Here is a 14,890-nt window from a genome sequence, read left to right as displayed (position 1 = left end):
AGTAACATTTTCTAGAGTTTCAATCTAAAGAGGAGGGGATGGAGAAATAAACAGATATATCAGTTACAGGAAGAAAAATGAGTGAGGGACAAATAAACAGAAGGGAAAAAAAGAAAGAAGGAAAAACAGATACTGGGTAAAATCTGCTTCCCTTAAAAAGCCTATTTAAATTAAATTTAGTTAATTAAAAATGAGCACTCACTAAAGATGAATTAAGGTTTCTGTGAAGGTAAATACTCCCTGGATTGCTGAGTGAGATTTCTTTTGCAACTTTTCGGTCAGTGATTACTCCAAAGCGAATTGTTCCCAGATAATCTGCAGAAAGCACCATAAAATGATCAGCTACATTATCTGGAATACAGCACCATGTTAACAGAGGAACCTGGATGCAAAGAATTTATCGTAATTTATTAGCCTGCTTTTGAAATAAATATAGCATTGCTACTTGTTGCTCACTAGCTAAGGGCTCTGGCACACGGGGAGATTAGTCGCCCGCGACAAATCTCCCTTGTCACGGGCAACTAATCTCCCCGAGTTGCCATGACCCGCCATCCCACCGGCGAACATGTAAGGGATGGCACACGCGGCGGCGCAATTTCCCGAAATCGCCCCGCCGCGTGTGCCATCCCGCCGGCAACTTACATGTTCGCCGGTGGGATGACGGGTCATGGCAACTCGGGGAGATTAGTCGCCCGTGACAAGGGAGATTTGACGCGGGCGACTAATCTCCCCGTGTGCCAGAGCCCTAAGAGGAAGAAGGCAGAAGAAAGTGCAATAAGAAACAGTATACACTCCTTATCAACATAAACTGAATGAATAGGGCTTTTGCTAAGCATACTTTTTGCCAATTGTTTTAATTAAGAAATATCTATGGCTTGTTATTTCTGACATTAGACAAGAATCTGAAGCCAGTTTCACATTAGTACTTCCTATCACTTCCAGTCCAAAAGAACTTCAAAGGATATGATAAAACTAATTACCAGTCCACTGAGAAGTCCCTGATAATAAGCTGCTCAAAGGTTGCTGCTTAGATAAGGGAGAGGTTTATTTGTTCACAGGTAGATAGATTAGAGGAATGGAGTTTCCATTTGTAGCAGCGTAGGTGGTTTTTCACGGTGAGGGCAGTGAGGTTGTGGAATGCCCTTCCTAGTGATGTTGTGATGGCAGATTCTGTTAATGCCTTTAAGAGGGGCCTGGATGAGTTCTTGAACAAGCAGAATATCCAAGGCTATTGTGATACTAATATCTACAGTTAGTATTAATGGTTGTATATATATTTTATGTATGTGATAGTATAGATTGGTAAGTATAGGTTGTGGGTGCTGGGTTTACTTGGAAGGGATGAACATTATGGACTTTTTTTCAACCCTATGTAACAAGTCCTATTTAATTTGTTCATTTTTAGCAAAAGTGTTTAAGGCATATACTATCCCTTTACAGTGGAACTGTTGTGAAAACTGTGTAAAATGTTATAAATTATGTTGTTTTTTTTTTTTTTTTATTTATCAAAAAGTGATAATTAAACATTCAGCTCCATTTTAAAGATAAAAATGTGTTAACACTCATTTTACAGCCAAGTATCCATGCTTGCCATAATGATAGGGCCACAGACAAGTGCAATGAAAACTAGTCGATTTGAGCACTTTTGTTACAACAAGGAGGGTATTTTATATCTTTATAATGGTGCTAAATTCTAAATGAAATAACAAAAAAAATTGAAATTACATAATGTACAAACATTATTATAATTATTTTTCACAGTCCCCCTTAAATTATTCTGCAGGGGAACAAAAAAACAATAGTAATAGCCCTTCCCACTGTTTCCCACCACCAATGCCAGGCAGAGCTTCATGCGCACCCAAGGCAAGGCGCCTGCAATAAGAGCCACCGACCAACTGTCTCCCAATCCTGCCCTCCTGGGGGTGTGTGCAAGCGCGAGAGATTACATGGATAAGCAGAGGGAGGAAAAAGGTGCACAAGCTCTGCTGGCGCTGCTACTGACCCTACCCCTCACCAAAGGCCAGAACTAGAGGTAGGTACACAGAAAAGGTATGTGTCTGGCACCCTCCCACCATTGCACCCTAGGCACGTGCCACTTCTGCCTACCTCTAGTTCAGGCCCTGCCCACCACCCTTGTAAAAGTGGTAAAAAGCTAATATGGCTAAACAAGAATTTATTGGTGATGTTATTTATCTTGCTTGTTGCTTCATACACAAATTGCTGAGTTTTGGGTAACAAACACGAGTATTAAAAAGCTGAGAAGCAACTAATGAAAGTATGAACTTCTAGCATTATAATTTAGCATTGTACATGTATAGGACCCATTATCCAGAATGCACGGGACCAAGGGTATTCCAGATAAGGGGTCTTTCCGTAATTTGGATCTCAATAACTTAAGTCTACTAAAAAATCAATAAAACATTAATTAAACCCAATAGGATTGTTTTGCATCCAATAAGGATTATTTATATCTTAGTTGGGATCAATTACAAGGTACTGTTTTATTTCTACAGAGAAAAAGGAAATCAGTTTTAAAATTCTGAATTATTTGATTAAAATGGAGTCTATGGGAGACGGGCTTTCCGTAATTCGGAGCTTTCTGGATAACGGGTTTCCAGATAAGGGGTCCAATACCTGTACTGTGTTCTTTGCAAAGGAAAAAATAGTTTGTAGCTATTACAGTAGCTTGTCAAAAGTATTCAGACACTTCAACAATTCCTTTATTTTACGCAACAAATCATATACTGAAATGATATTTGTATTTCAAAGCACAAGAACTAAATATGTATTAAGAAGACATTGTTTAGTCAGTTTTTTTTTGCATATTTACACCTGCTGGGAGATAAGGAAGAAGTGTTTTTTTAAATCTGTTTTTTTTTTTCAAACTGTGAATGATTTCTTTTTTTAGCACCCTAACTTACTGGTGTAGTAACAAAACAAAGTTTTTTTTTTTGTTTTAGAACCTTAATTCCACAATTATGGGTCTCTTTAAAATGAGAAATCCTAAGCCAAAGCCAACTAAGTAGACTCAAAAGCAGTAGATTGGAGCAACAATGAAGGCAAATGATCCGTACACTTGGGGGCTGATTTACTAAGACACGAATTCAAATCCGAATTGGAAAAATTCCGACTGGTATACAAACTTTTTGCGACTTTTTCGTATTTTTTGCGATTTTTTCGTTGCCTTTACGATTTGCGCGAAAAAACGCGAGTTTTTCGCAGCCATTCCGAAAGTTGCGCAAAATCTGGCAATTTTTTCGTAGCGTTAAAACTTGCGCGAAAAGTTGCGATTTTTTCGTAGCGTTAAAACTTGCACAAAAAGTTTTAACGCTACGGAAAAATCGCGACAATTTTCCGAAAAAATCGCAAAATACAGATCATTACGAAAAAAATGCAATCAGACGCATTTGGCCCGTTCGTGGGTTAGTAAATGTGCCCCTTGGTAGTGACTTTGTCTGCATTCAAGTGGCTAAATCATAACCAAAACCAATAGTATTATATTACAGGCTTAGGGTCCCTGTGGAATTCAACAGAAAAAGTTATAAACCTCTGCAATACAGTACTGGAAAAGTTCTATGGGCAGACAGCACCAATGCCCAGTTCACTTTGTATGTATGTATATTTTTATGTATATAGAGTTACTTGTGCAAATAGAGCTGCACAGCAGAACACAAAATTAATAAAAAAAATAAAAAACAGGGGTCAATACAATAATAAATACAAAGTACAATTACATTAAAGATTAAGAGTTAAATGTTAAAAAGTCAGAGGAAGGAGAACCCTTCTTGCAATCTAAGGAAGCTTTGTCAAGTCCCAGGCGCACCACTGCATTTTTGTTACAAAGTTGGGTCCATACACAAGAGGTTAAATGCCGCTGCTAATTCATATCCCCATATTAAAAAACATATTCCTGAAGTGGTTCCCTGCCCCCTGCTGTTAACACCCGCTGAATGGTATTTGGAGGGAACATAATATGCTAAGCCTCAAAGAGAGAAAAGACTAAGTACCACCCGCTGATCCACTCCATTAACCTTTTCTACAGGAAGCTTTTTATCTTAGATAGTCAGGCATTTGTAATTAATATTAATTTGTAATCTTCATACTTTGAGCTAAGGAACAATCATCTAGTCTGCAAGAGGGGTAGGAAATCAATATACTCTATAAAAATAGAGACATTTTATACAAAAAGTTGCATTCAGAAGTTGTGCATTCCAAAGCACAAAGCAGCACTTTCAAACAGGCTTGAAAAGTAAAGAACCTGAAAAATATCATTATGTACTCCTCTCTAAATACGGCCATAAAATAAATACTAAGGCCAAATCATTTTCATATAAACAACATTATAACATTACAATATTAATATTTGCTACTATCGTCTCTCCTATCTACCAGCACAGTATAACATTTAACTAATGGGAATGTGGTGAAAACGAAGCAATGAATAAATTACACACATTAATAAATGAGGAAAGGTTTAGATAATAAATTTGTTTCTGTGGTTACAGAAGCATCTATGTGTTAGCCAAATAACAGGGGAGCAATTATCAATGGTGAAATAACATATGGTGTAAGAAATGTATGTAGGGTAAGTGAGCAGCATGCAAGGGCATCAAGAGCTTAATGGTGATCAGTGGCTTCCATTTTGTTAACCATATGCTGCCAGTTGCCACATTTTACCACAAACATGATCACATGTTCCAAGAAGTCTCTTCAGACTTTTTTAGATCTGTTCACTGGTATATTACACTCCATTATATTTTGTGCCAATTAACAGGATTTATTCACAGGGCAATTGTAGATCGCTAATCCTTATAAACCAATGCAAATCATGTGAAAAATCACACCTTTTTACCTGTACTCATTAGTACATGGGTTTATAAAGCTGAATGACCCCTACTTCTGCTAATTATAATCAAACACAGTGCTCCCTCATTACAAGTTTGAAACATGCCTCTGCTTTATAAAGAATGTTCTGTACATATGCAGTAGGAAGCAGTTAACCTACTAGTGAAAGTGCATCAGTGGTAGGAATAATTTTTTTTTTTCAGCCTCAAAACTCAGATGTGAGAAGTCGAAACCACTGACTGACGAGTTAGTGCTTGTGGGGTGTTTGTTAAAGAGGACCGGTCACCCAGACATAAAAAGCTGTATAATAAAAGTCCTTTTCAAATTAAACATGAAACTCAAATTCTTTTTTATATTAACACATCCAAACCAATTATAAAGGCATTTAAAAATCCCAGCAGTCAATCATATATTGCTTGCCCCGCCTCTATGCCTTAGGCATAGAGGCGGGGCAGACAATAGCTTTAGCTTTCCGTTCAGCACTACCTAGATGTCACTGCACATCTCACTTTCCCCCTCACTTCTCATCATCTAATTTTGTAGCCAGTGTATGGGCTTGGGCATCTGGTCCCCCATAAATAAGATTTTGGGGTGATACAAAGCTTGCCTTAATAACAGTGTCCCCAAAATGGTGCCTGCCTGCTTGCTGTGATTGAGTAATTCCAAAACAGAAGGAAACAAGATTTATATTATTTATATAGCGTAAGTGAAGTTTATTTTGCTCAACTAACAATATAGAAAATAATTTGGAGTTATTTCTTAGGGTGGCAGGTCCACAGGCACGACTATTACGCAATGCTTCTATCCAAAGCCCCTTGCCAAGTGATAGCCACAAGTGAACTATTTTACACATGCATGCATAATGCCATCATGTGGATGGTCCCAGTACTACAGGTGCACATAATAAAAGCTTACTGGATCCTTCATGCAGTGCAATAAATAAAAAAAAAAAATGTGGAGAAAAAAAAAAAAGAAAACATATGAAAAACACTTTGTTATGTTGCCATTTTGCTAAACTGACACATAACATATCCAAGATAAGATGGCAAGTAGAACAGCAAGTAGAACAACAAGTAGCAATTTAAGACAGCATCATTTATCATAAACTGTTGCAAAGAGATTTTTTTTTGGATTGGGAGTAGAAAACCAAAGGAACTTAATGAAGAAGCAAATTATGGTTGTTTTCTATAGTTAATTCTCTAACCGACAGCTGTATAAGTCCTTATTAACCTCTGTCCATTTGTTTCCCCCAGGAGAAGACTTTATCCATGTATGAACACATAGAGGGGAAGAATTAGTCCTCAGCTTAGTTACTTTTCTGTGAAAATTAATTAATTTGTCTCTTTAGCAATTGTAACAAATGAGATGTTTTTAACTTTATGGGGCCCTGATGGAAGCCAATCTCTAAATACTGTTCCTCTATGAACCAGGCTTACGCACATGCATTATCACAAAGATTAGAGGACTTTGATAACATTGTACCTCAGCAGTAACCCATGGCAACCAATGAAATATGTTATTTTATTGTTCAACCTGCTGCTGGCTTAAAAAAGCCAATCACTGATTGGTTGCTGTGATTATTGCCAATGGGCAAATTTGCAGTGTTTATAAATGACCCATACTGTATTTAATGAAGTGTAATGAACAGCAGACAACAGGCAGCGAGTATACAGAAGCAGTAATGTCATACTTGCTTTGTCCGAGACCATTCTTGGTACTTTGTGCCCTAAGCACTGCAGTAATTCATCTAGGCAATACCTGATAACAATTCTTGGTTTTGTCTTAAGAACTGGTTTCTATAAGAGTCAGAGACAAAATGGCACGAGACCTTAATGTTTAGAGGATTACGCTGATTTTAATTGCCTGGAGGTACAAAAGTTCCTATAGAATAAAAAGTATATGGCATGTGCAGATTGACAAGTAAATGTACCTGTGTACCTCTTTATAGCACTCTATATAGCAACCATGTCAGACACAAAACGGAACTCTGCAGAAGAAGACTGTACAGTTTCATTCTGTCAGGACCTGCCTGTGCTTAAACTCTTGGCTGCCTGCTGACCCAATCCTGCATGACCTTGCTGAGCCACTGGAGACCTTTGCAATCCAGTGTTACATTGCTCCAGTTCCCCTTGCTTGAACTCTGTTGGATCTCCTCCTGGTGTTTGACCTGAGCCTGTTTACTGGACTACCCTCTAGCCTGCCCCTGGGACTCTCTGCCTATTATATAGACTTTATTGTTTGCTGCCTGCCTCTGACTATTGGCCTGATGTAAGGATTTATGTATTTGTTATATCTTGCTCTTTATCTGTTAAATTGCCTTCATCTTCATTAATAAATCATTCTTCACTGAAACAATATGTTTCCGACCTATCAATAAGTCAAGTACCCACTTGGCACCTAGGCTCCAACCTGCCAGCCACCTACACAGATGGCAAATTATTGTGCAAATGATAAAATGCTTATTTTAAAATATTGTCCTAAGTTCTTCTCCAGTAAAAGCACTATTTTAGTACTCTGGTTTTCCCTACCCCACACTCAAAAAACATACAGACAGGGCAGGTTAACTGGTTCCAGATAAAACTGAGCACAGTATGTGTGCATGTGATAAACTCCATGCACCACTGTATAATTAGGGTTTATTACTCTTGATTGCAAGTAATGGAGACCAAAGAGACAGTATTTTGATGTTCAGCAAAACAAATATTTAGGTTAATGGCACCATATTTGTCTTAGGAACATCACAGCAACTGCTACAGTTCTTGAAGCATAATATTTCAGGCGGCTCATCTATCAACACTGGGCCAATCTGTACCTGAGCAGTTAATAATGGAAACAAATTAAGGGTAAGAACCCATGCAGCGGTTTAGTAGCCCGCTATAGATCTCTGCTGTCGCACACTGCTCCGAAATGGAGCAACAATAGGTATCGCCGGTTGAAAGCCGTTCGCATCACTTCGTTTTCTGAAATCGTGCAAATTTGCCTGCAGTAGGAAACTCTGTGTGATGCAAAGGGCTTTCCACCAGCAGCTCCTATTGTTTCCCATGGAAAGCCATAGCAGAGATCTAGCACGGGCTACTGAACTGCTTCATGGGTTCTTACCCTAATTTTTTTTTTTCACTGTTCTTACTATGCATGCAAATTGCAATGTGTTGATAAATAATCCTGCACGTGTCATTATAAAAAAAAATAAGATAAATAAAAAAGATTATTCAATAATAAAAGAGTTTTCAAGTCAACCATTTTAAAGCACTAGTAGAAAAAGCTTCTTACCTTTCTGTAATGAATGCAATGCTGACTTAAAATATGTCAAATAACCAGGAGGCTGAGGTGAGGCATTAAACTCAAAGAAGCCCAGGACACCAGGCTGTTGGAAAAACAAATGTTTACAGATTACAGTCAAATGGGATATTCAAATACCTTTGCCCTCAGCCTTTGATGTGTGATTTCATACCAGAGACCATGGTTCCATTATCTGTGGCAACTCCTTGTGACCCTGGACAAGTCACTTAATCTTCTGGTGTTCCAACATACTTAGTGCGCCTATAGTGGCTGCCTTTCCTGCTTTAATCGCTACATACAGTAAAATGATTCCCTGTCGTGTTCAGTGATATAAACACCACAGGCTTCCCTGCGACTGTAACCCAGATATGCAACTCATGCTTCTCATTTAAGCCAATGGAATGTTATCTGTGGCAGGTAGTTCTGTTTTGTTTGTCGTTTCAAGTATGAAAGTTCAAGAATTAGCCTCCCGGATATCTTAAGTCACTGTATTATTTAACAGCTTGTTGCTTCAGTGGATTTGTGTGAAGGGTATATTTGTCTTTAATAAAAGACAAATTATATATATATATATATATATATATATATATATATATATATATATATATATATATATATATATATACACACACACACACACACTATACAAAATAATACTTGTTAATGTGCAACTTGCAATAAGAATGTGTTTTAAGTGTTACTTTTATGTTCTGTGTATATTGTACTAACAACTATTTATGTTTCATAGTACTATTACCAGTAAACAGTGCTGTCACTGATTTAGGCATTTTAAATACCTGCCCCATAGAAACTACAAAACCACGTTTTAGATGTCTTAGGATTAGTGAAATTGAAAATGGGCACAAACAGGAATCAAACCCTGTTAATTAAACTGACCACTAAACATATAAGACAGATATTTAGATTTGACGAGTGCATGGGTTGAACAGGTCTGTAAATTTGTACAGTGATCCTACTGATCAGCCCATAGGGAAATTAATCAGATAACTGCTGTAAATTCTACACTGCTGCAGACCTGTATATTAAATAACCCTTAAGTCTACTAATACATAGTAATACAAGTGCATTTCCCAAGGAGTTAACTTATGAGACCATCAACAGGAATAAAACTAAGACCTCCCAGAGGCTATTCTATTATTGAAATACTACTGTAAAGACAAATTAGTCATATTTATACATAACACATATCAATACATATCACTACAAATCAGTCTTCTTTCCATGATAAAATGCACAGCACACTTTAGAATAAGTAGGCACTTTGTCCAACATCACAGAATTGAATATGACTTCATTTAGTTTCTCTGTACAAGTTTACACATGCAGATGCTGAATTTATTTACTAACTTAGCCGAGCATGAGCTGAGTGTAACTTTCAAAGCACCTTTACTGATGCTCTTGTTTATAGTATGGGAACTCTGTCCCATAGCTGTGGTTACGGTATGATCAGGTATACCCAAAACTTTTCTGATTACAGAAAGATATTAAATATACCTCGTAATTTGATAAAAATTCCTGCAGTCTTTCCTGAGAGGGGATGTACAAAAGCGGACTCATCACTCGCCGAACAAACTTCTCAATGTACGCAGCTGTTATTGGGCCTTTGTACTCAATAGGACCAAAGCTAAAACAGAAAATACCACAGGCTATGTTAAACTGACATTTTGGGGATGCATTTAAAGGCAGCAAAAATACTATTTTTGGCTCCCTAAAAGCAGAAGGCTAAAACAGATTCTGGAGAGAATTTTATGCAGCTGAAGCCCACAAAAATACTTTTTTGAAGAAAATACCAAATTTGTACCAGGTATAATTTAAAGTTCAGTCCACTAAAATATAGTAATTGTATTTGATATTCAATAAAGCAGTTTCACAAAAAGTTTACTATTTGCTATAGTTATTGAAACATTTAATAATATATCTGTGTTATTTATTAGAGTTCCTCAAACACAACCTTTTTTGCAGCTGCAACAAAAAGTCATGCTGTGAATCCCAGACAAATTGCACCTGCTCTAACCAGCTGATTCCAGCAAAAGTCAGTACTCTGTGCTAAAAAACTGACCTATTTGTCAAAAATGATTATGCATCCATTACACTAAAGTGAATGGTTTCAATTAGTCACTTCTACTTTTGTAAAGGCAGTCAATAAGACATCTCAGCCACAATACAAGAGTGAATTTTTAAAACAATGAGGGCAAATTAAAGTGACTGACATGTTTTTTATGAAAGTCTATAGGAACGTGTCAATATTACTAGAAGACTGGAGACACAACATTTTTTCCATAAACTAGTTCCCCCCAGCCCAGCAGAAATTACTGCGGCAAACATGGCTTAAGGCCAATGCCAGACAGGGTTGATTCTGGGCTAGCAAATAAACATAGGCCAAGAATCAGCCTCTGCACTGGCATAAGCCTTTCCCTGTGCCTGCAACCAGAGCCACTGCATTAGGCTGGATGGGGGTACATGGAACGGATTTTAGCATCAAAATGATGCTCCGTGTACCTGCACCTGGGCCCACACAATGATGCAGGTGCAGGCCAAGAATCAGCTCAGTCTAGCCTAAGGGTTCTGTATGTAGAGAGCGAGTTCTGTCAGTCAAGTCACCCCAAATATAGTTTTCAGTACTCTGGGTCAGAATAAAATTTGTGCCTCTAGTTTTCTAGTAACAGTGACATGTACCTATACATTTACATAGGAACGTACCAGTATCAGTTTGAAAATTCATGTACATACATGAGTCTCTTTGGGCATATTCATCAATGTATGATTGAGTCCGAATACAAAAAAATTCATATTTTTTCTAAGTTTTAGAACTGCATGTATTTTCTACAATATTTTCGTTAATATGCGCGACTTTTTCGTACTTTGCATGATAATTTGTGTGACAAAATCGTATTTGTCGCAATGAGTATGAAAGTTTCGGAATTCATTCAAGCTTCAGTATGGTGACATTCTTTTGGCCAGGTTGGAGCTGCAGAGTGCTATTGAGTCCTTTGGAAAGCTCCCCACATTATGAATTGAAGTGTCAAAGTCAGAAAGGGTTTTGCACTATTTACGATCATTGGGATACGATAATTTTGTAACTATCGGATCACCATTCCAAACCATTGTTTCGATACGAAAATTTCGGAACTTTCGGATTGTAAGCACAAAATTTTCCTATTCAAACAAAAATAATTTTTGTGTCATTTGCGATCATCAGAAATGATCGGATTTCATAATTCGGATTCGTACATTAGTGAATCGTCCCCTATGAGTATCAGTCTCAAGCACACATACTTCTTATGGTATAGATTAATCACAGGAAAATAGTAGAAAGTTTTCTGCTTCTTGCACTTTCCCTGGTGCCACCAGCAGTTGACAGCTACAAAAAGCACCTACACAAAAGAGAAATGAGGCATGAGGCTTGATTTCACAACATTATATCTAATTAGTGACAGATTACTGACAGTTGTGTGTTGCTAAACATTTATTGGTTTTATAAGGTAGCTGTCTCAAAATCACATCCCAGTAAATGTTTAAGGGCTCTGGCACACGGGGAGATTAGTCGCCCGCGGCAAAACTCCCTGTTCGCGGGCGACTAATCTCCCCGAGTTGCCTACCCCTGCCATTCCACCGGCGAACATGTAAGTCGCCGGCGGGATGGCAGATGCGGCGGCGCGATTTCGCGCAAATCGCCGAAAAAGACTCGCAAGTCTGAAATCGCCCCGCCGCGTCTGCCATCCCGCCGGCAGTTTTGCCGCGGGCGACTAATCTCCCCGTGTGCCAGAGCCCTAATACAGCCATGAACACAGCTAAAGCTGTTAGTAAATCCACAGAGGGCACATTTTGCTGGATTTTTTTCTGGATATTAAATTCTCTGCATTTGATTTAAGTTGTTTTCGCCACCGAACACATTTGTAGCTTTGCAATGTTTTGCATGCAAAATAATAGACAGTGCAGGAAATAGATCAATAAGTCTGCCAGGTGCAGAGTTACTTAGTCTCGCTTTAAATTTATATGAAGACTTTGGGCATCAGGCTGTGGGCATCAGGGTATCTGTGCAATATTTTATGAAACATTACAAAACACTTACTAATATAGTTTTTAGCCACAGACAAAGTTATGCAAGTACACAATTTCACTATTTTTGTGGATGTATTTGTTTCTAACCTGGTCAGCCAGTTTGCTTGCCACTTGTTCTATTTCTGCCCTTGCAGTGATAGACTGTCCACACCATGGAGCATACAGGAAGAACATAGTTATCTCAGAATCTTGTCGAATGTATTCTGCGTAATCAAGCTGCCCAAGGAAGAGATCAACCACTGGAGAATGGCTAGAGAAGAAGTGCACAGGGGGTTTTGCTGGCCTGACAACATCTTTGGCTCGACTGTAATAAAACACCAAAACCATTATATCAGCACAGTGCTTAGGTGACAGTACACACATCTTATTACTATAATGTAATCCATTTTAAGCTGTAAATGGGTATATCTCCCATACCAACAGGCAGTGTGTGTGTGTGTATGATTACAAGTTGTAACTGCTGGGTATGTATCCCATACTGACAGCTGTAAAGACCAGGAGGTCCCACAAAAAAAAAAAAAACAAGGTCCTTATAATTGCTAAGACTCTTCTGGATTAGATCTGACTGGGACATATCACATGGATCTCACATAATGCTAAAGAGCTTATCTGTATGGGAGGGTAAATCTCCCACAAAGCAGGCTTGTGCATCTGCATGCTAAGTTAAGAAAATGTACTTTTACCATCACCACATCTCCCACAACTATTAGCTCTGCCCAGCAGTGCCAAGCTCTGTTATGTGTAGAATAACTGTTTATATCCACATGACCATCTTTGACTATGTATATGACCAACAGTGCCAGGCAGTGTATCTGTATAATTATAAACTGTGAGTATATCTCCCAGAGTACTAGGTAGGATATCTGTATGACTATTAGCTGCAACTGGGTATCTCTGACAGTGTATATGTATGATTATAAGCTGTAACTGCTCATAGTGACAGGCTATGTATGTGTACCATTTTCAGCTGTAACTGGATATATCTCCCCTACTGACAGGCAGTGTGTGTGTATGATTACAAGATGTAACTGCTGGCTATGTATCCCATACTGACAGTCAGGGTATGTGTATGATTACAAGCTGTAACTGCTGGGTATGTATCCCATACTGACAGTCAGTGTATGTGTATGATTACAAGCTGTAACTGCTGGGCATGTATCCCATACTGACAGTCAGGGTATGGGTACGATTACAAGCTGTAACTTCTGGGCATGTATCCCATACTGACAGTCAGGGTATGGGTACAATTACAAGCTGTAACTGCTGGGTATGTATCCCATACTGACAGTCAGGGTATAGGTACGATTACAAGCTGTAACTGCTGGGCATGTATCCCATACTGACAGTCAGGGTATGGGTACGATTACAAGCTGTAACTTCTGGGCATGTATCCCATACTGACAGTCAGGGTATGGGTACAATTACAAGCTGTAACTGCTGGGTATGTATCCCATACTGACAGTCAGGGTATAGGTACGATTACAAGCTGTAACTGCTGGGCATGTATCCCATACTGACAGTCAGGGTATGGGTACGATTACAAGCTGTAACTTCTGGGTATGTATCCCATACTGACAGTCAGGGTATGGGTACAATTACAAGCTGTAACTGCTGGGTATGTATCCCATACTGACAGTCAGGGTATAGGTACGATTACAAGCTGTAACTGCTGGGCATGTATCCCATACTGACAGTCAGGGTATAGGTACGATTACAAGCTGTAACTGCTGGGTATGTATCCCATACTGACAGTCAGGGTATAGGTACGATTACAAGCTGTAACTGCTGGGCATGTATCCCATACTGACAGTCAGGGTATAGGTACGATTACAAGCTGTAACTTCTGGGTATGTATCCCATACTGACAGTCAGGGTATGGGTACGATTACAAGCTGTAACTGCTGGGTATGTATCCCATACTGACAGGGTATGTGTACGATTACAAGCTGTAACTGCTGGGTATGTATCCCATACTGACAGTCAGGGTATGGGTACGATTACAAGCTGTAACCGCTGGGTACTGACAGTCAGGGTATATAGACAGGTGTGTGTGTCATTAGCCCTGTCTCCCACAGTGCAAGATATGCAAGTCTCTACTAACAGGACATCTCCTCTCTCATTTTACCAGACAGATGTGTTCGTCCCTATCACCTGACAGGGGCTCAGGGTGAGTTACCTGCATGTAAACCTGAGAGCCACGATGAGGGCGAAGCTCAGAGCTATGGCCCCACACAGCAGCTCCGGCCTGCGGCCCATCACTCCAAGCAGCCGCTTAACGTCAAGCCAGCCCGGCCTCTGCATACCGCTTATACAGCCGAGGGGCGGCACCAGCCGGGAAGGGCAGGACGGAACTTCTCATCACACCCCGGACCTGTCAATAGCACAAACCGAGCGCCGCCACGTCTGTCCCACCACTTCCGCAAAGCAACCACTGGGGGATTGGGGAGCGTCTGCAAAGCGCCAGCCTCAGGCGGACACGCTGCCAGGCACCGTGCTAAATATGCATTCTTAACATGAGAGAAAAAAGTATGGCGCCGCCCTCAGGGGGAAGGTTTAAAGAGAACCTGTCAGTAGGAATGCAGCCACCCCGCCTCTCCCTGCCTGTGAACTGTGAAGTTTCAATTGTATTGGGTAAGGTTATGTTCCCGAAATGCATCCCGAACCGGTGCCTTCCTGGGGAACA

At 39.4% G+C, this 14,890-nt stretch overlaps 1 protein-coding gene across 1 annotated transcript in view; it reads right to left on the bottom strand.

The window, feature by feature from the left end:
• Window positions 1-14,613, bottom strand: part of txndc11 (thioredoxin domain containing 11) — a 31,012-nt gene extending 16,399 nt beyond the window's left edge. Inside the window, 6 exon segments of the mRNA NM_001078815.1 lie at window positions 203-315; window positions 8,116-8,209; window positions 9,640-9,769; window positions 11,422-11,519; window positions 12,295-12,511; window positions 14,384-14,613. Of these exon segments, the coding sequence (NP_001072283.1) occupies window positions 203-315; window positions 8,116-8,209; window positions 9,640-9,769; window positions 11,422-11,519; window positions 12,295-12,511; window positions 14,384-14,508 (777 nt within the window). The 5' untranslated portion in view covers window positions 14,509-14,613.
• Window positions 14,614-14,890: the final 277 nt, after the last annotated feature.

This window comes from Xenopus tropicalis, chromosome 9, assembly GCF_000004195.4.
Source record: "Xenopus tropicalis strain Nigerian chromosome 9, UCB_Xtro_10.0, whole genome shotgun sequence".
NCBI classification, from domain to species: domain Eukaryota; kingdom Metazoa; phylum Chordata; class Amphibia; order Anura; family Pipidae; genus Xenopus; species Xenopus tropicalis.
The sequence above is the reverse complement of the archived record's forward strand: the minus strand, read 5'-3'. Positions and strand labels throughout refer to the sequence as shown.